This window comes from Armigeres subalbatus, chromosome 3 (genome assembly GCF_024139115.2).
Source record: "Armigeres subalbatus isolate Guangzhou_Male chromosome 3, GZ_Asu_2, whole genome shotgun sequence".
Taxonomy (NCBI): domain Eukaryota; kingdom Metazoa; phylum Arthropoda; class Insecta; order Diptera; family Culicidae; genus Armigeres; species Armigeres subalbatus.
Window position 1 is genome coordinate 161,799,424 of NC_085141.1, and position 20,776 is coordinate 161,820,199.

At 41.6% G+C, this 20,776-nt stretch overlaps 1 protein-coding gene across 6 annotated transcripts in view; it reads left to right on the forward strand.

Moving 5' to 3' along the window:
• LOC134224273 (ras-specific guanine nucleotide-releasing factor 2-like) overlaps positions 1-20,776 on the forward strand; it is a 509,452-nt gene that overhangs the window by 204,995 nt on the left and 283,681 nt on the right. For 5 of the 6 annotated variants that reach the window (XM_062703608.1, XM_062703607.1, XM_062703605.1 and 2 more), the window contains 7 exons: positions 975-1,152; positions 1,293-1,715; positions 1,780-1,903; positions 8,268-8,611; positions 8,743-9,111; positions 9,445-9,771; positions 9,852-10,498. In XM_062703608.1, coding sequence (XP_062559592.1) covers positions 975-1,152; positions 1,293-1,715; positions 1,780-1,903; positions 8,268-8,611; positions 8,743-9,111; positions 9,445-9,771; positions 9,852-10,498 — 2,412 coding nt within the window. The remainder of the gene's footprint in view (positions 1-974; positions 1,153-1,292; positions 1,716-1,779; positions 1,904-8,267; positions 8,612-8,742; positions 9,112-9,444; positions 9,772-9,851; positions 10,499-20,776) is intronic. The other variant, XM_062703609.1, reaches the window with a different exon arrangement.

The window sequence follows — 20,776 nt, forward strand, 5'->3', positions numbered from 1 at the left end:
ATCCGAGAAATGTCCTGGAGTAAGGCTGTGAGGTCTACACGCGTAACCAAAGGTTTACTAACTAGTTTCAAAAGTGGAACATGCATTTTGGGATTCTAAGAATAGAAAGTGATCCTAAGAAATAACTTAGTAAGGCCTTAAGGTCTGTGTAACCAACGGTCTATCGGCTAGTTTCCTTAGGATAGAATGTGATCACAACATATATGTTCGATATGAACATATATGTTCATAACAACTGTTTGAAAAGTCTCTAGAGGAAGCTCGCAGTAAATACTAAAAATCTCTAGAGTAAGGCCTTAAGACCTACAAGTTCAATCAAAGGACTATACAATACCATACTATATAATGGCTTCCCATTCAAATATTAGCTATCACTCCAACGGAATTTGAAATACCTTCAGATCCATGTGTCCGACAGTCTGCAGATCTCTATAGCTTAAACTATATGAATTTGCGGATCTGACGATACATTGATCATCAACAACAGTCAAAACATGAAAATTGAAGGAAATAAGTTGCGTAAAAACAATGCCAAAGGTTAGAAAGATTTATGTTTCGAATATAAGAATCGAATTCGCCATTTTCGAATTATCAATTTTTTGCTTGAAAGTCTAGTCGGAGGTCGGAAATTAGGTTTCACTACTTGGCAAATAGGCGATTCCCGATTCATTCATTTTTGAAGTTTGAATTTCTCTGCTTAAACTTGATTACCTTCGCCGGTATGTTTCCAAATAAGTTTATAAAGTAGGAAAAGTTTGGTGTTTGGATTTTTATCGCCATTCCCCACGATGACATGAAATATGTACAATTGTATATAAATCGTGGTGTACATAAAAATATCGAATTCTTGGAGCTAGTGCTATCGAGAGACGAAGGACTACGCACTCATATGTGCGAATAGTTCAACAAATGTAGTGAAACACGTGTAATCTTTTTGCTCATCTAATAATTTATTTCACAAATTTTCATCTTAGGTTCTCGTCGCATGCTTCCTACGTCCGTTTAAAATGGCCGCCAGCTCGAAACGTCCCCCATGTTCACACGAGGACGTCAACTCTATCTTCCTCAACTCCGAAACGGTTTTGTTCCTACATCAGATCTTCCTAAAAGGCCTCACGTCGCGACTGGAATCGTGGCCTACGTTGGTTCTTGGTAAGACAAATATCAAACTTGCAGCACTGTCTCACTGTGGTACCGTCTACCTTCAATGGACTTCCTCCGGCGATTGCTTCATCTCATTGCATCTATCGCTGTTGGATAAAATTAGCTTTAATTTCTAACTACATTTCTAGGTGATTTGTTCGATATGCTGCTGCCCATGCTGAGCATCTACCAGGAGTACGTTCGAAACCATCATTACAGCCTACAGGTGCTCACCGAGTGCAAGAGCAACCCAAACTTTGCCACCGTTCTGAAGCGGCTGGAAGCGAAACCCACCTGTCAGGGGCGCAGTCTGGAAACTTTTCTCACATATCCGATGCACCAGATACCTCGCTACATAATCACACTGCACGAGCTGTTGGCCCACACGCCGCACGACCACGTGGAACGCAAGAGCTTGCAGAACGCGCGCCAGCAGCTGGAGGACCTTTCGCGCCAAATGCACGACGAAGTTTCGGAAACGGAAAACCTACGAAAGAATCTGGCCGTAGAGCGCATGATCGTCGAGGGGTGCGACATACTGCTAGACGTCAATCAGGTGTTTGTGCGACAGGGTAAGCTTTTATCTCCGACATTGAATGGGGGTGTGTCCTGGATAATATGATTGTGCTTTTACAGGAAGTCTGGTGCAAGTTCCACCCGGGAGGGGCCGGATTCGAAGTCGTCTGGCTTCGTTCAAAAGCGAACGTGACGCTGTACGGCAGTGCTTTCTGTTTTCGAATCATATGATTATAGCAACGAGGTGAGTGCACTAGCTCGGACAGATGGATTGTTGAAGGCAGACAGGCAGACAGAGTTGAATGCAATGTTCAGCCTTGTATTATGTTTGATTGCAAGATTAGTTTTTAAAGTCGATAATGGTCAGGTACCGTAAATTGAATATTAATAACAAATCAAAATTACCTATATTGAACACAAATGAGGATGAAAGCAATTAACTTTTTCCGAATTTGGTGGTATGTATCAACATTTTCGAAGCCAGTTTCATCTTTTTATGAGAAATAGAGAGCAACACCGGATGTTCCGGGGTGTATTGGAGTATCCTCTCTTCCGGAAGAAGAGAGATTTTGGCTTTTAAAACCCATCTTCAGACGTATCAAATGATTTTGGAAAACAAGTATACTGCTAATCATTTGAACTTACTTCATCGAATAATCCACTCGCCACGTATTCCCAGAACGTGGTCCATCTGTGGAAATTTCATATTTTGCAAAATAAGTATACTTGTTGATATTCCAACGGGTTTCGAGTGTATTGTCTACCCAAGTTATTCAGCAATTTGTTTCCCTGGGGCCACTTTTTGGTTGAGTCTTGAAACCAATTTTGGAACATTTTAAACTACAAGGTATGGGTCAGGTTAAGGGTCATATGGCCGAATAGTTGACATATGTTTCCTTATGTATGTGAAGTGCGATGTTCAAAAGGAGAAGTAATTAGTGAAATAGTAAGAAATACGAACCGAGAGATGAGAATGTAGAATGAACAAGGAAGGTGATGAAAGGAAGAAGGAAGAAGGAAGAAAGAAAAGAACGAAGGAAGAAGTAACAAGAAAAAAGAAAGAAGAAAAATGAAGAAAGAAGCAAAATGGAAACAAGAAGAAGGAAGAAGGAAAAAGGGAAAAAATCGTAGAAGGAAGAAGGAAGAAAGTAAAAAAGACGGAATAAGAAAAAAGAACCACTAAATAAAAAACCCAGAATAATCGACCTAGCGGTGATGTTGCTTTTCTCGTGTATTATAAAACAAGAAAAGCACATAAGAGATGGCAAAATTGAACTTTAGGGAGATAGATTCAATTATTTCCATCAATTCACATTTATTTGAGTTCATTTGAATGCATTGCAGCAGATTTTGAAAATTATGTTTTTGCCTTTCTCGTATTTGATTTTGAATTTAATTTTCCAAGGGGCTTTGGGAAAAAAACAATGTTTTTTCAATAACTCCGAAAAGCAGTGGCCGATTGGGCCAATTTTCAATATCAGAAAATTTAGGAAGGATTCCACCTCAAATGCAACCTATTGCAAGCAAATCGGATAAGGCTAAGTAAAAAAAAATTGTGTGCTCAATTCGTCGAGCTGAGTCGATTGGTATATACACTATGGGTCACCGAGCCTTCTATCAATAGTTCGGTTTTGGAGTGATCCTATAGCCTTTATGTATACTTACTTGATACATGATGGGTTACAGCTCTTCGATGAACGTATAATTAGTATACGCGAAAGGCAAAACGAAAAAGAAAGGATAACAAGTATGTAAAAGAAAGAAAAAGGGAGACGAAATAAGGCAGAAAGAAGGAAGAAGGAAAGATGAAAGAAGGAAGAAGGAGGAAGGAAGAAGTAAGAAGGAAGAAGAAAGAAAGAAGGAAAAAGAAGGAAGAAAGAAGAAGGAAGGAGGAAGGAGGAAAAATATAGAAGGAAGTATATAAAAGGAAGAAAAAGGAAGAAAGAAGAAGGACTAAGGAAGCAGGAAGAACGAAGGAGGAAAAAGGAAGAAGGAAAAAGGAAGAAGAAAAAAGGAAGAAGGAAAAAGGTAGAAAAAAAGAAGAAGGAAGGAGGGACAAAGAAGAAGGAAGAAGGAAGGAGAAAGAAGGAAGAAGGAAGGAGAAAGAAGGAAAAAGGAAGAAGGAATAAGGAAGGAAGATGGAAAAAGGAAGAAGAAAGAAGGATGAATGAAGAAGGAAGAAAAAGGACGGTGGAAGAAGGGAGAAGGAAGAAAGAAGATGAAGGACGGAGGGAGATGGAAGAGGATAGAAGAAAGAGAGAAAAAGAAAGGAGGAAAAGGGAGGAAAGAATAAGAATGACGGAAAAAAAATTGAAGAAAGCAGAAGAAACCAGTGAGAAGGATGAGAGATTGAGGAAGAAGAATGAAAGAAGACAACAGAGAAAGCAGAAGGAAGTTTTAAGAAGGAAAAAGTAAGAAGGAAGGATGAAAAAGGAAGAAAGAAAAAGGAAGGAAGGGGAAAGAATGAACAATGCAGAAGGAAGAATAAGAAGGAGGATGGAGGAAGCAATAAAGAAGAAGGAAGAAGAGGAAAGGAAGGAGGAAGAAGGAAGATAGATGAAGAAAACAGGAAAAGTAGAAGGCAAGAGGAAGATAATAGAAGAATGATAGATGAAGGAAGAACGAATAAAGAAGAAGGAATATGAAGAAAGACGGTGCATATAGCAAAGAAGGGAAAACAAAGGAAGAAGGAGATTGGATTTAATAGATTGATTTGATTAAGGATGTTTGCATCTTGCACCAGAAACAATAATCACGACTTTTGAAACTGCAGAGTTATTAAAATTGATGAAGAGAAATCAATCAATACAGTTACGCCTCTATGATCCTCAGCGCGAGATATAGCTTTCTCGCTTCTCTTGTTTCAGAACCCATTTCTCACTTCTTAGCTCTCAATTCTTACTTCGCAGTTCTCACTTCTCGCTTTTTGGTTCTAATTTATCTTTTCTCAATTCTTAGTTCATATTTCTCATTTCTTATTTTCCAGTTCTTTGTGTCCTACTCTCAATTCTTAGTTTTCAGTTCTTAGCTCTTACTTGTCACTACCAACTTGTGAGAATACACTTTTCAATTCTCACTTCTCATTTTTCAAATCTCACTTCTCATTTCTCACTTCTCACTATTCAATTTTCACTTCTCATTTCGCATTTCTCATTTCTCACTTCTCACTTCTCTCCTCACTCTGCTCACTATTCACTTTCCAATTCTCACATACCGTTTCTCTAGATATTATTCTTCTCATCCCTTAAAAAAACACTTCCGACTTCTCACTTCTTATATCTTTTTTTTATCTATTGCGTTTATTTGACAGGCTCAGGCGTGTATAACACTTTACGGAGCCGAGACTGCATGATATTCACAATCGATATCATCTTATTATTAACAGTTAGTAAAAGAAAAAGGGCATAGACCAAGATAATCGTGACGACTCAAGGTTAGATTGCGTAATTTCAGAACGGACGAGGCTGGGATTTAGGTTTGAGCTGCTCATTCGGGTATTTGACGTCATTAACGGTATGGCGTAGCGTCGTGCTCGAGTCGTGGTTCGTCAGGGAGCATCTTTCGGATGGCCATAGCTTCGTGTAACACGGAACAATAAGACAAGGACAAGAAAAAAACTGAGAAAAAAAAATAGGGGTAATAGACTATTATATCAGACGAGTAAAGAAATGCATAGATGGCCTGCATATAAATAGGATAATAGTGAACTATTTTAAATTTCAACGATTCCTAAATTGACTGTGAGGACGTGGTCGGCAAGGTTATTGGTTATGAATGATTTGTTTATCGGTTTTATCGGTCATAATAAAATTGTCTAAAAAACTAAAAAATCAAGCTCTATTCAATAACAACAGAATCGGGTGACTAGGAGAACATGTCACGGTATGGACATACCTGCCTCCATGAGTGTTAGTCTGAATTCCGCATACACCTGCCGTTCGATAGAACTAAATGTAAAACAGAACAGCGCATGGGGAGATCGTTGCCTGGATATTTTTGTCTGTCTTGGCACCGTGGTTTCCATACTGCTATCCCGTCCACAATCAGGATGTTAGATAAGAAGATTCACGCTTAGATTGTGTGCTGTTCAATAGATGATCTTTCTGCCTCACTTTCACAATCTGTCATTTCATACTTGTTCGCGCCCTAGTGAACTGCTTTCAATCTGTTGATTTTCTGTTGTCTTTCGATGATCTACTACCTCATACTTTGAGTAGAACTGACCGATAAATAAACCAAACTAAATAAACTTTTGTTACTGCTATTGTGAACACACAAATTTGGGGCCTTTCGCAAATTACGTAATGATGTGGGGGAGGGAGGAGGTCTGGCCGAGCGTTACGATCCATTAAAAAAAAAAATAATAAAAATAACCTTCCACACAAAAAGTGTAACGAGGGGTAGGGTGGGGGTCCATAATCATTAAGTTTAGCGTTACATAATTTGTGAAAGAACCTTTTTCTATGTTGTGAAGAGGAAAACATGAAATTTTAACTTATTTTTAGGGATATTGATCAGAAGTTGAACATCTCCAAAGAAGTGCATTTATCTACCCCTAAAATGTCTGGAAGCATAATCTCAGTATTATTTAAGGACATAGTTGGAAGAGTACCACGATGGCCGTCAATATGGCACCTGACCTTCCACGGGTCAACCCCACACCTCCCGCACTCCTCTCCCACAAACATTCGAACGCATCGAACAGCTTCGAACAAAAGTTCAATATTCGAATTACTAACCTGTTCACAGCATATTTATTCACTTCCTGTGATAATGAACATGTTCCTCCGAAGAATCCTATGTATTTCGGCTCGAATTATATCATAAATCAGCTATCTTGTGCCAATTTAATAGCCGTTCGCGATTTGGTGAGGTTATCACTGCACTTCACTTCTGCTCATAGGGCATTGGAAAAATTAAGTTTTTACTCACTTCTTCGCACATGAGCAGCCCGAAATGTTGATGGAATGCAAGTGAAACATCACTTTTTGAAATCAGTCACTTGTTTGAACCGAAAACTTTATAAAAACTGCTTTTTGCCCGAAAAAACTATGAAAACTGATCGCGGAGCGAATGTAAACACCGGCGGCACCGATAGCAGCAAACTAATAACTAGGGTAGTTCAAAAATGATTTTGCTCCGCCTGGCTCAGTCGATGATGTTTCATATTTTGGGTGTCGTTTGATGGTTTGGGCTGGTTTAAATAGGGGCTTATCGTGCACAGGTCGTTTCAGGTTTGCATGACTGACAGTTGATATGGCGAGGTTGAATTTAACATTATTCTGATTGTGGCACTTCGTCATTGGGCGCTGGCGAGGGGGAGACCATATTACTGGATGAAATACCACTTGTCATAAGACAAGTTTGTACAATCCCATTTAATTCGCCACTTAATTGTACCTTGACAGATACGTATTTCGACCTCAACAGTAAGGTCGTCTTCAGTGTCTCGTTCTTGCCCGACTAAGTGGTGGAATTAAATGGGATTGTACAGACTCGTCTTATGACAAGTGAAAACATTCCACTAAAAATCTCAAAATAATTTTCTTAACAAAATTGATGAAATGTTCAAGAGCTTTAACTGCATAGACAATGCATATTGAATGGTCGTTCCAATAGTTGGAAGTCGATTTTAATCGAGGTTGCGAGTCTTTAGCATTGAGGATGTTATCGATCATTTAGTAATTTGCATTCGAACGTAGTTACAGCAATATTTTCAGTAACTTAGACTAAATGATAACGAAATTTCAATAATTTAGTTTAAGTTACTGCTACTAGCGCTGTAACTCCGTTATTAGTTGAATTCTAACAACAAACCATCAGGCAGAGTTGAAGAAAAACCTTCGCATTAGAAGTCCACTACACAACTCATTTTGAAAATCAGCTTCTGGAATAAGTTATTGACAAAATACTAAATGATCGAACGCAAATTACTTAACGATCGATAACATCCTTGTTTAGCATGATAATCAGGCTTCTCAGAAGAATTCAGTGAAACGTGTAATTCAACAAAATATCCAGAATTTGACTGTGATATCTGCACCAGGGGCAGATACTTCGTACAGAAAGTGTGATATGGGGGTGAGCGGGATATAAAATGCTATTTTTTGCGTTACGTAATCAATGGTTCTTTCCTGCGGTGCGAATTTCGTTCAGTGAAGTCTCTGGAATGTTGCTTTCAGCTATGTGGGTTCTCTTTTCACCAGCATTTGGAGGGGAGGCGCTGTAGCCAGTGTAGTGAAAGGTTTAGTTTCACATACTAGTTTTCATACAAACTTGAACCGGCTTGAACCGGAGGTACGCTCACCCAGGTTTTGTTCGATTCGGTTTTTGGAGGACACTCGGAGCATGGGACGGAATCGAGTGAGCGTGTTGGAGCTGGGTCGTTTTTTGAACCACCCTACTAATATTTTATGTTTTTTATAAATACGACACCAATACTACTACAGTATATGACAGTTTTTATTGTACCAATACTTTCAAAGGTTTGTTTTGGTACTCAACCCACCTTCACCTTAAACGCGTAATACTATTTCAGTCACTATGTTTTCGTATAATTTGATAATAATCAGATAGATAATCAATACGAATCTTTTCTCTTCTAATAGAACATCCGGAGGCCGACTGCACTTACTACCGGATGTGGGGAAAATTCCGCTGGCGGATACCACCCTCATCGAAGATCCTAGCGAAGTGCAACATGAAGACGAGGATGCGTCCGTTTGTTCGGCCTCCACTAGGGGGAGCACTTTAAGTGTAACCGAATCGGTCAATGCCGGAAATCGGGACTTCAAGATATTCGTGGAAACCAAATCCGGAGCACGACACAGCATTCATCTAATAGCGCCAACCATTCAGGACAAGGAGGCCTGGATCAGTGATATTTCACAATGTTTGGACAATATCCACATGCACTCGTTGCTTTCGCCTGGGATCGGCGGCTCGTCCGGAGGTAAACATTGCTTCCAATCAAAGCAGATGTGTAATCCGTGTTTGAATGTTCTTCAAGCTGGTCTCATTCTCTTTATCTCTGTTTTTCGGTGTTGTTTGTGTCGTTCTTTGGTTGCGGGTATCACTATGAAGGATCCATTTTTGCAGGACATCAAGCGCTCCGAGCTGATCCGAGATTATTCAAGGACGACGTTGACATTCGATTCTCTCGAACGCTCAACTCGTGCAAATTACCTCAGGTTCGTTATGCGACCCCGGAACGACTTCTGCAACGGTTGACTGATCTACGGTTCCTATCGATCGACTTTTTGAACACGTTCCTGCTCACCTATCGTGTGTTCACCGACGGAGAAACGGTTCTGAATGCGTTGAAGAGTGTGTTTTATGATCCACCAATAGAGCCGACATGTGATTGTGATCATCAGACCGATTTTCTGGAGCTTCCCTACCAGGATGGACGGGCATCACCACGGAGAACATCCGGTGCTAGTTCTGTTTCCGGTAAGTACATTTTAAATGATAGTTAGGCACGAACATATCATATTTTGGCCCATTGTACCTCCATTGATGGTTGATCTAAAATCATGAATTAAAAAAAACGCTGATATCAAATAAATTATATCTTGGAACACTGATAATTATTAGTGAACATAAACTGAAGCCCTCATACATATGTAGATAGCTTTAACCTTATACACCCACGAATAATTCGAATCTATATACATAATTCTGTACCACACAGTTCGTTCAAAGTCAATCAACCTTTTGTTTTGAAGTAATCATCCGTCGTTTAACTTATTTACCATGAAAATAACAAACACACATTTATTTCAGGATACTGCTCCGAAGGTGCTGACCGGGATCGTTCGATGAGCGGTGATTCAGCCGGGCTGCGCTTTCGAGGGTCACGCCGCGGTTATACGAGTCACCAAGGCTCCGAACAGGAAACTCTTTCATGGATACCGGAACAGGTGGGCCCCGTCATAGTTCATGGAGCCCACCATCACGATGCTCCAGAGGAAAAACCAGCTCCGCCTAAGGTAGATTCTGGGCACATGCAAAGTAAATCACAACACCAAATCCACCCTCAGCCGCAAGACGATTCGTATCTTGCGATACCGAAAACTATGGCTGGCTCAAGTAGCTCCGACACTATAACTGGTAAGTGTTATTCGCTTCCAAATAGCATGTTAAGTTGTTGTAGTTCAAACTAGCTACAATGTGCATATGTCTACCAACAGAAGCTGCAATGAGTGGGCCTTCGTCACCGTCCAACCTGAGTAGTGTCACCTTGGTGGGATCAACGGGGTCGGGAGGTCAGGACAAATCAGAAGCTCAAACACCCACGGAGGGCACGTTTAAATATGGCAAAGCACCGACCGGGCCACTGCCAGAACGTGTTTATCCAAAACAACGGAAAGACATCCCACCAACAATTTGTACAACGGACACTTCCGACACGATACAGCAACATCAACAGCTTCCGCCACAACAATATCAACAACAACAACAACAACAGCAGCAGCAGATTAAAATACCTCAAACGCCACCAACAGTAACAACAACGCCGTGTCATAGTCCTTCCACTGTCCAGCAGCATCAGCCGCAGTCACTGCTAATCACTAAAGACCACCCAACGACAGTGTGCCAAAACGGACACGAAGGACTGAAACTAATAACTCAACCTTATCTGAGCACAACAACCACAACAACGGTCACGATAACGACTACAACTACCACAACGCCTGCCAAAAGTATCTCACCACCTCATCTTCTTCCGATGGACCGAAGACCGAGCGTTGGGCACAACATTGCCATACCGCACGCTGCCCTCTGTCAGCATCGCCACAGTTTACAGCTGAACGGGGACGGTAGTTTCTTCGGGAAGGTATGTAATGCTCAAATGCTCATTTCACTCGGTTCCACACGCTAAAACGTTAACCCGCCGCTGTCCAGACCGCCATATATAGGGGATAGTGACCATCGTATCGTTGCGTTCTTAATTATTTGGGAAATAAAAGTACTGAAGCATGATTTTTCAATGCGTCAATGTGAGAACAATATTAGGTATAGATAATAACATTCATTTAATTGATATTTGATATCGAAACATGCTTCAAAAAGCGCTCGGTAAGAAAACACTCGGCTATAAAACAACGCTATGCTAAATGTGGTTAAGTCAAGGAAATTATATCGACTTTTTTGGTCATGTTAGCCTGGTGGACTATTTAGAAAAAAAGCTAGACTAGAAACATCGCATTTGATAATTATAGGTACGTAAGCCGCGAGGCGGCAATGCAGAGTGCGCGTAGAATCGTGTTCGTTGATACTGGGGCGATCTACCGGGCTAATAGGTTATTCGGGCTATGCCATTTATTATATGATACTGGCGTTTCGCGTTTGGTGTGGTGAAGACTTTATTGGCCACTCTAATCGTCAGATCCAAAATCTATGTGAAACGTTCTTTTAGAGGATCCATTTTCAAACGTAGTAGCAGTAAAATTGTTTTTTATTTAAACTTTATACTTAAATTTATTTAAGTGATCGGCCGGCTTGGCCCTCCAACTTCGATTTTCAAATGTTTTCAATGCTAATTGACATTTTTTTAAATTATAATTTCAATTTATCATGACGGCCTTTAGGAGGCGCTAGTGTATTTTAAAATTTGATAACCTAACTACTATGTACAGGTACACTAATATTTACATTGAGAATTTGATAACCTGGATTGGAACTAGCGCCCTAATAGCGGCCGAAGCTAAGCAACGGGCCCCAAACCGATCGTTACACTCACCAAAGCGCTCGTGGAGTGTTCTGATACCAGCCAGACGGTGGACCTCAGAAGTTCGTGTCCTGGCAGGGGTGTTGAGGATCATCCTCAGGAATTTGTTCTGCACTTTTTGGAGTTTGAGGTGATGGGTTTTAGCACAGCTCTCCCAGACCGGCATGTCGTATTCAATCATGGGGAGGATGATTTGCTTGTAGACAGCAAGCTTATTCTTCAGTGACAACGACGACCGGCGGTTGATCAAAGGGTACAATAGTTTCAGCAAAACGTTACACTTTGTCACAGTCTTGTCAACCTATTGCCTGAACATGAGCTAGCTGTCGAGGGTCAAGCCAAGGTAGTCGCCTCATTGGCACATTCCACTATCGTGTCATTGAGGATGATTTTGCAGTCCTTAGCCGGAACAAGCATGGGGGATTTCGAGTGGGGGATGTTGATGGTCTGTATCTTCGTTGCGTTGATATAGATCATCCAGCTGGTGAAATAATCTGTCAGGACATCCAGGCCTCGTTGAAGTTTCACCACGAGCGCTCGTATGAATCGTCCCCTGTAGACGATAGAGGTGTCATCTGCGAACAGTGACAAAGTGCCGCCTTCTTGAGGTTCTGACATGTCGGACGTGAACAGGTTGAACAGCAGGGGCCCCAGGATACTACCTTGCGGGACGCCTGCGACGATGTCGTGCGCATTGGAACTTGCTCCGCTGATTCAGACCTGGAATGTCCTTGCCGACAGATAGTTGCGGATAATTTTCACTAGGTAGCTGGGAAGATTGTAGCGATGTAGTTTGTACACCAGACCATCATGCCATACATTGTCGAATGCCTTCTCGACATCGAGTAAGGCCATGGCGGATGACATGACGATCATGTCGGAAACCAAACTGCTCATCGCGCAAGATATTATGTTGTTCGGCAGAATCGTGTAGACGGTGGTAAATTGCTATTTCAAAGCGCTTGGATAACCCTGAGAGAAGACTGATGGGACGATAGCTTTTGGAGAGGAAGGATCCTTCCCAAGCTTCCTGATGGGAATGACTTTCGCAGACTTCCAGGACGATGGGAAGTAGCTGAGTCGCATACACTGATTGAAAATCAGCGAAAGATGCTCAAAGAAGCTCAAAGCACTCATGTGTTTGAGCTCGAGATTTAGGATGCTGTAGAAGCCTGGGGTTTTCATGTTTTTTGATGATTTGATATTGGCCGTCAATTCGCCAGCTGAGATCTCCAACTCCTCCGAAAAGTCGTTTGGAATCAGATGGACGTTGTTCGCAAGCTCGCTAACGGCTGCTTCATGTGGACTGATGATGTTCTGTCCAAGATTATGTGAGCTGACGAAATGGCGACCTATATCGGCTGCCGGAGTTATCAATGATCCTTAGAGTCATTGTTGTCTAGTGGGATCAAAGGTGGAATGGACCGAGGCTTTAATTTTAGACTTTTGGTCAACTTCCAGAACGGCTTAGCACAGTCTGGGAGAGCGCGGATCTTGTTGGAAAAATAACTAATTCTGAGGTCCACCTTGGATTATTTCAGTCATGCTATTGCACCGGGTCTTAAGCCATCACCGGATAGTGGCCCGAGCTGAGTTCCTGGAAGACGACCGGCTGGGAGACGTGACCGTTCATGTTCGTGATAAAGATGTCAAGTGTTGCATGGGCCTCGGACCGTGTCAACCGGGTAGGGCTGTCAGGGCTGGGACCGAGGCAGCAGCAGCTGCGAGTCTTCTTTGCGGTTGCAGCGGCGGAAGGACGAGATCGACCGACGCGGGATTGTCGGGAAGTTCCGTTCGTCGAGCAATGGGGGCGAGCTTCGGGCTTGACGATTTTTTGTGGAAGCTTTCTTGCGGATTTCGCAGAACTAAGCGCGTTTCGGGCAGGCCTTCGTGGTGGCCCGATACTTTTCCTCACAGTTGGCACACTTGGGGTCAGCTTCTTCCATTTGCTCGCACTCATCTATGCCGTGGTCTCCGCCGCACCGGGTGCATCGTGCGTTCATGAAGCAGTTCCGGGAGCCATGGCCGAAGTGGAAACAGTTCATGCACTGCGTGACGTCACGATGCACGGGCTTGTACTTTGTCCACTCTACGACAGTGCTGTTGATGGCCTTGATTTGCTGATCACGGTAGGCCCGGGAAGTGTCATGCCGGCTGATTTTGTACATGTTGGTTGGCTTCAGATCACTTTCCTCCAGAGCTTCCTGTAGCTCCTTTTCGTCTGTTTCGAGGCCACGCAGCACGACTTTGATGGGTTTTCTGCCGGGAATGTCGTGGGTGTAAAACTGGAACCGTTTCACATTCAGGTACTCCGGCACCTTGTCGAAGTGAGACCGTCCCTCGGTCATAAATTTCACACCTTCGACGCACAGTCGAAATGTGCACTTCAGACCCCGGGCGATTAGTTTCCGGAGGTCAGGGCGACGGGTCCCCTTTCACAAAACTCGGCGAAAATCCTTCCACTCTGGTGACTTATCGTGGAACAGAGGCTGTTACTTCTTCCGTTTTTTCGTGGTACCCAGCAGATTGCCGGTGTCACCTTCCTTGAGCGAGGAGTACTTGTTGCTCAAGAGAAGCTTTTCACTTCCCTTATCAGAAGCAACCTCCTTCGATGATCGCTTTCGCGTTTTATTCGCGATCGATTTGGCCGCAGTATCTGCCATGACGGGTCCGGAAGAAAATAACGCCAACGCGACGAAGGGAAAACGTAAACAGCAAACGAATGAGAAAAAACACTTGGAAAAAATGCGCGAGCAAAAAAACACGTTCGTACGTGCTGCTGTCTCGAACTGGAATGGCCATTTTCAACCCAGTGACGCAATACAGATAGGCGTCCCGCGTTTCACAAGAAGCTTGCTGGTGACATTAGTGTAGTTCAAACCATGTTACGAATCAAAGTTATGTAATTATTGAGTTTTTTCAATGAAACTAAGCATAAATATGTGGTTCCAGGATGTTTTTAGAAAGATAATGAACTGGATAAACTGGAAAAGTATTCGCCCATCTCTTAATATAGGATCCCTACACGAAACCATGCGCATTCGGTTTCTCCCACTTTTCCCCCACTTTTTCTCCCACTGTGAAACAATTTTTTTCTATACGGAATTCAGCGTCGAGTAATTGAATTTCGAGCCTTTTGTCTTTAAAAATCCCCAGTGTGCCGCGGTTGCATTTTTCTTCTGGTGGTTTCTAGTAGATGGCAGGCATCCTCGTCTTTCAGTATAAAGAACTTAATGCTCGAGAAAAGCTTTGCACATCTCTTGTCGGAAGCAACCGCTTCCGACGGGCGGGACTGGGTGACGAACACATCATCGCGTGAACACAACGCACAAGAAACGTTGCCGAGTCGATTGGTGTATAACACTATGGGTCTCCTCTCTCCTCTTTGGGGTCTCCAGTAGCCTTGCGAGCAAAGGCGTTGGATTGCCAATCTGAAGATGGTGAGTTCGATTCTCGGTCCGATATAAGATGTTTTCGGAATGGGTCAATTTGCCCGATTTCCCCCCAAAATACACCATAAAAGCGAATTAGTCAACAGAAAATCTTTCGGTAATGTATGGTCAATGAGAGGGCCTCCAACGAAAGTGGCTACTCCTGGAACCTGGAAGGTGCCCCCGGGGAATCCGTAGGAGGGGACATTTCCGTTTTAACACCAAAATATGCCGTGCGACGGCTCTTTCGTCATGATTTTCCACAAAATAGATGATTATGTGCTTGAAATCGATAAGTGACCACATTGGCCACTCTTGGAACCTATGAGGTGCCCCCAGGGAACCCGCAGAAGGGGACATTTCCGTTTTAACACCAAAATATTCCGAGCGGCGGCTCTTTCGTCATGATGTTCCACAAAATAGATGATTATGTGCTTGAAATCGATAAGTGACCACATTGGCCGCTCTTGGAACCTACGAGGAGCCCACAGGGAACCCGTAGAAGGGGACATTTCCGTTTTAACACCAAAATATGCCGTGCGACTGCGACGGCTCTTTCGTCATGATTTTCCACAAGATAGACGATTATGCGCTTAAAATCGATAAGCAACCGTATTGGCCACTCTTGGAAACTAGAGATGCCCTCGGTGAACCCGCAGAAGGGGACATTTCCGTTTTAACACCAAAATAGGCCGTGCGGCGGCTTTATCGTCATGATTTTCCACAAAATAGATGAAAATGCGCTCAAAATGTATAAGCGACCACATTGACCACCCGAGAGAACCTATGAGGTGCCCCCAGGGAACTCGCAGATGGGTACATTTCCGTTTTAACACCAAAATATGCCGTGTGGCTGCTCTTTCGTCATGATTTTCCACAAAATAGATGATCATGTGCTTAAATTGATAAGTGACCACATTGGTCACTCTTAGAACATTTGAGGTGCCCCCAGGGAACTCGCAGAAGGGGACATTTCCGTTTTAACACCAACATATGCCGTACGGCGGCTCTTTCGTCATGATTTTCCACAAAATCTAATATCAACCCGGAAGAACCCCAGGGCCAGTTTCGGTAATTGTGGAGTGCCTCAGAGAGTCCATTGAAAGGGACGTTATTATTATTGCTTCATAATCAGCTGTGCGGTAGCTCTTTCTTCATGATTTTCCATCAAGTAGATTAGTGTGCGATTGAAATTGGTCTCAATTGGAGACATTGGAATTGAAAATACTTGGAGAGCTGTTTGAAGGAACCATCACAGTAGCCCAGAAAATATTTTTTAATATGACTTAACTTAAGTCATGGGACATCGACTCATGAAGGTTTGATGTTAGAATGGAATGTGCTCACCTACGGGTGAGCCGAGGTACTTCAAAGCATCTAAAAATGGCCAATGTAATCAGAAATTCATTCCAATTGAAGAACAATTTCAAGCGCATAACCGTCTATTTTAAGACTTGTAAATATTTTCAAAAACAAAATATTTTCTGGGCTACTGTGGTGGCCCCCTCAGCCAGCTTTCCAAGAATTTTCTATTTCACATCTCGATATTTCCAAGAGTCGATGGTCCCTTCAATATCGAATCATGGAGGTTTGACTGTAATCGATTTCGAGCGCATAACCACCTATTTGGAGGAAAACCACACCGAAAGAGCCGTCGCGCGGCATATATTGGTGTAAAAATGGAAATGTCCTCTTCTGAGGGGTTCCCCTCATACGTTCCAAGAATGGCCAAAGGGGGTCACTTATCGATTTCGATCGCATGGCCATCATGTTGAAAATCATGACGAAAGAGTCATCAGACGGCAAATTTTGTTGTGGAAACAGAAATGTCCTCTTTTCCCCGGGTTCCCCGGGGGCACATCATTGGTTCTAATAGTGGCCAATGTGGTAACTTATCGATTTCGAACGCATAACCATCTATTTGGTGGAAAATCATGACGATAGAGCCGCTGCACGGCATATTTTGGTGTTAAAACAGAAATATCCCCTTCTCGAGTTCTCGGGTGCACCTCATAGGTTCTCTCGGGTGGTCAATGTGGTCATTTATCGATTTCGAGCACATAATCATCTATTTTGTGGAAAATCATGACGAAAGAGCCGTTGCACGGCATATTTTGCTGTTAAAACGGAAATGACCTCTTCTACGAGTTCCCCGGCGGCACCTCATAGGTTCCAAGAGTGGCCAATCTGGTAACTTATTGATTTCGAGCGCATGAGCATCTATTTGGTGGAAAATCATGACGATGAAGCTGCCGCACGGCATATTTTGCTGTTAAAACGGAAATGTCCCCTCCTACGGATTCCTCGGGGGCACCTTCCAGGTTCCAGGAGTAGCCACTTTCGTCTGAGGCCCATAGGCGTAACTAGAGTCTCGGTCTAGGGGGGCCATGGCACCAGCTGGTGGGATGTAATTTTCATAGGCGATTTAAAGCACTGTGCGCATGGATTGCAATAGAAATTGTTTGACTGAGTTTATCGCTCATTCGTCCTAGAACTAACATAAAAAAAATCGCGAATAATACAATTGATTTCCAATGATGCTGTGATTGCTTCAAAACGCTGTGTCAGTGTCAACTTGTCTTCTCCATGTTACTAAATGTGGATAAGTGTGTAATCTAAGATTCAAGAATCTTCTTCGAATTATCTATAAATGAAATTCGATATGAGTATATTTCTGAAAGTTTTCAAGCATTTCCATGATTACTTAATGCATAAAGATCTCGATTTTTTTGAAACTTGAAATTTTTGAATTTTATATCTTTCTGTGCCATATATATAATTATATGGCGAGAGCAAAAAGCTCCATAGGAATTTTAAAACATAATTGTATTAAGATATAAATATGTCTGTTCTATTAAACTACCATCAGCTTCAATAAAGACTGAAGCAACTACATCAAAATGAGCACATGTACACAAATCCGATCAATGAAATTTCGAACGACCATTCTTTCGAAAATCTTCGAGTTAAGCCCCAAACGCAATATAACGGAACGGCGACGGAAACGGCAAGTTTGACAGAAAATATATGGGCTAACTGTCAAATTTTCCGTTTCCGTCGCCGTTCCGATGTATTGCGTTTGGGGCGTTCGAAATTTCATTGATCGGATTTGTGTACATGTGCTCATTTTGATGTAGTTGCTTCAGTCTTTATTGAAGCTGATGGTAGTTTAATAGAACAGACATATTTATATCTTAATACAATTATGTTTTAATGTTTCTGCGATCAGGATACTAGTCAAACAAATGCAGAACAAATTTATTATTTTAAGCTAGCAACTGAATTAGAAGCGACATTGATTTTAGCTTAAAAATCGAGAAAATGTTCCCAGGGGTCCAACTTAAATATTTCGATGCTTTGCTGAACAAATGGTCATAGATGTGATAACGCAACAAAAAATATGTTTATAGAATTCATAATCAAAATTAAGAAATATGTAGGAAATATGTAAATGAAATGAAAACTGACTAAGTTGGAATTACTTTTCAAAATTTTCTGGGGGGGCCACAAGTAGGTCTGGAGGGGGCCAGCCCCCCCCCCCGGCCCCCCTTATTTACGCCAATGCTGAGGCCCTCACATAGAGGATACATTACTGTTTTATGAGAATCTATGTAGAATTAGCGATCGAAAGGCATGTATGGAGCGATTTTTGTGCTCCCCTTATATGACCGACAAGATCCCCGTGGAAGTCGTTTCCCTGTGGCCATTGTCTCCAGAACCAGCATATCACAACATAGTCACAAAATTGATGAGTTTATCTTTCGAACGGTGTATAAACTTTGTAATTCGGTTATAATTTGACTATTTTATAAGCATTTACATTTCTGGGTCAATATGACTCTAACATCTTATTCGTAACTTTTTTTGTGAGGTCGTTCCTGTTGCACCTTTAAATACTTTTTTCATGTCAGATGCTTCATTTTCATAAAAAAGTCAAGAAATTTCAGAACGATCGGATCATCAGGTAAAAAGTTATTCTACATTGAAGTTCCGTTTTGGATCATATTGACCCCAACATCTAACTAAGGTTAAGTGATGATAAAATATTGGTGAAATGGATTGCAATGAATTCTGAGCGTGACATAACTCAAAATTAGCCTGTTTTGCCCGATTCTCCCCTAAAGTCATGATGTAGTTAAATAAGCTACTGGAAAGTAATTTCTCGCTTTTAAAATGATCTTTGGTGGTACAAATTTATTCAAGATACATGTAGACAGCATATTCTACTTCTTCTGACTTCAGATTTACAAAATGGCCCATTCTGCCCGATTTTTTTCCAAAATATTTCAAAAAATCGAATAAATCAACGGAAAATCTTATTTGCCGCCACCGGAGAGGACTCAAATAATATTCAAGTGTTGATAGAATATTGGTGAAATGGATTACATTGAGTTTTGTACGTGACACATCTCAAAATTAAGCACTTTTGCCTGATTCTCCCCTAAACTCATGATTTGGTTGATGAAAAGTTGCTGGAAAGTAATATTTCGTTTTAAATGATCTGCTGTTTTTGGCACCATTTGGAACTCAATATAAACGGATTCCAATTTGATAAAAGGACCGGAAACTCTTTCAAAACCAACGATTGGGAACCATTCCGAGAATTCCTCCGGGAGTTCTTCCGAATGTTCTTCAATGAAATTCCTCTAGAAGCTCCTCAAAGGAATTACTCCGGAAGTCTCTCAAAGGAATTACTTAGTTCCTTAAAGGAATTTCTCCATAAGTTCTTCAGAGAAATTCCTCCAATTGGTCCTCTATAGAATTCATTGAAAATAAGATTTTCCGCTGATTAATTCGCTTTTAGAGTGAATTTTTGGGGAAAATTGGGCAAACTGGGCCCTTATCAATAGCTTGTTTACGGTGAAAATATTACGAATCCTCGGATTCCTCGGAATTTTTACATAAGAATGAATCTTTTCCGGTCCTCTAAAATAGCGGCATCTAAATAAGTATCGTTACATTATATTCCCACTGTGAAAAGCTTTCAATCAATAACTGAGGAAATGCTTATAGAATACTAAGTTGAAAAGCCGGCCAAGTTCCAGTGGGAATGTAAAGCCATTGCAGAAAAAGAAGACTATGGGTCTTCGGGCTTTCTATCACAAAATCGTCTCTGGAGTGAATATATATAGCCTTTTCGTAACACCTTGGTTTAAAAGAAAGTCAAAAATATGAATATTTGAAATATTCTTTTACCTTTCTAATGCGCGTTTTTTTTTTAAATTTAATTCTAGAACTTTAGCCACCTTTAGCATACTATTCTTCATACTATTCTTCAAAAAATGCATAATCTTGATTTCATTATTTATTTCTGTGTGAAATCTACCAAGCTCAGCTGTATTACTTAAACCCATTCAGAATTTGAATACTTAACGACATCTGAGCTAGCTTAGGAAAAGCTTACCCGCCACCATTCACCAAAATCCTCACGAGTGACTACACTTCCCTAGACAACCCCCTCTCTCTAACAACCCATTAAACTGCTATCAAGCTATGTCGACTGCTTGTTCTGATAGGTTTATGCCTCCACAAGAGCTCAATGCATGTATGCTGCATTCAAAATGCTTGAGTCGTCTGAAGGTGCAGAGGCGCACACTACTGTGAAGAACTAATTTGCATTATTTCAGATGAACTCGTGTAACGAAGCCGCATACGTGCAATTTACGGAATTAAGGGTTCGTAAAGCCGGACTTTGTGCTTATATCAAAGGCAACAATCTGCCACTCGAAGTTAGTGTTACCGCATACCACCCACGCAGCCACTCTTGGGAAATGAATGTATTGTGAATGGTATCAAGTAGGGAATAGACCGTTTTGAAGTTCAACCCTTTTCCTGGGATATTATGTTGAAGATGTAATTTAAATTTAATAGTAGAGATTCTGGCTCAAGCCAGAGAAGATTGATTTAATCCTGTTCTAATTATTGCTCACGGTTCTTGCCATGTCTAATTTGC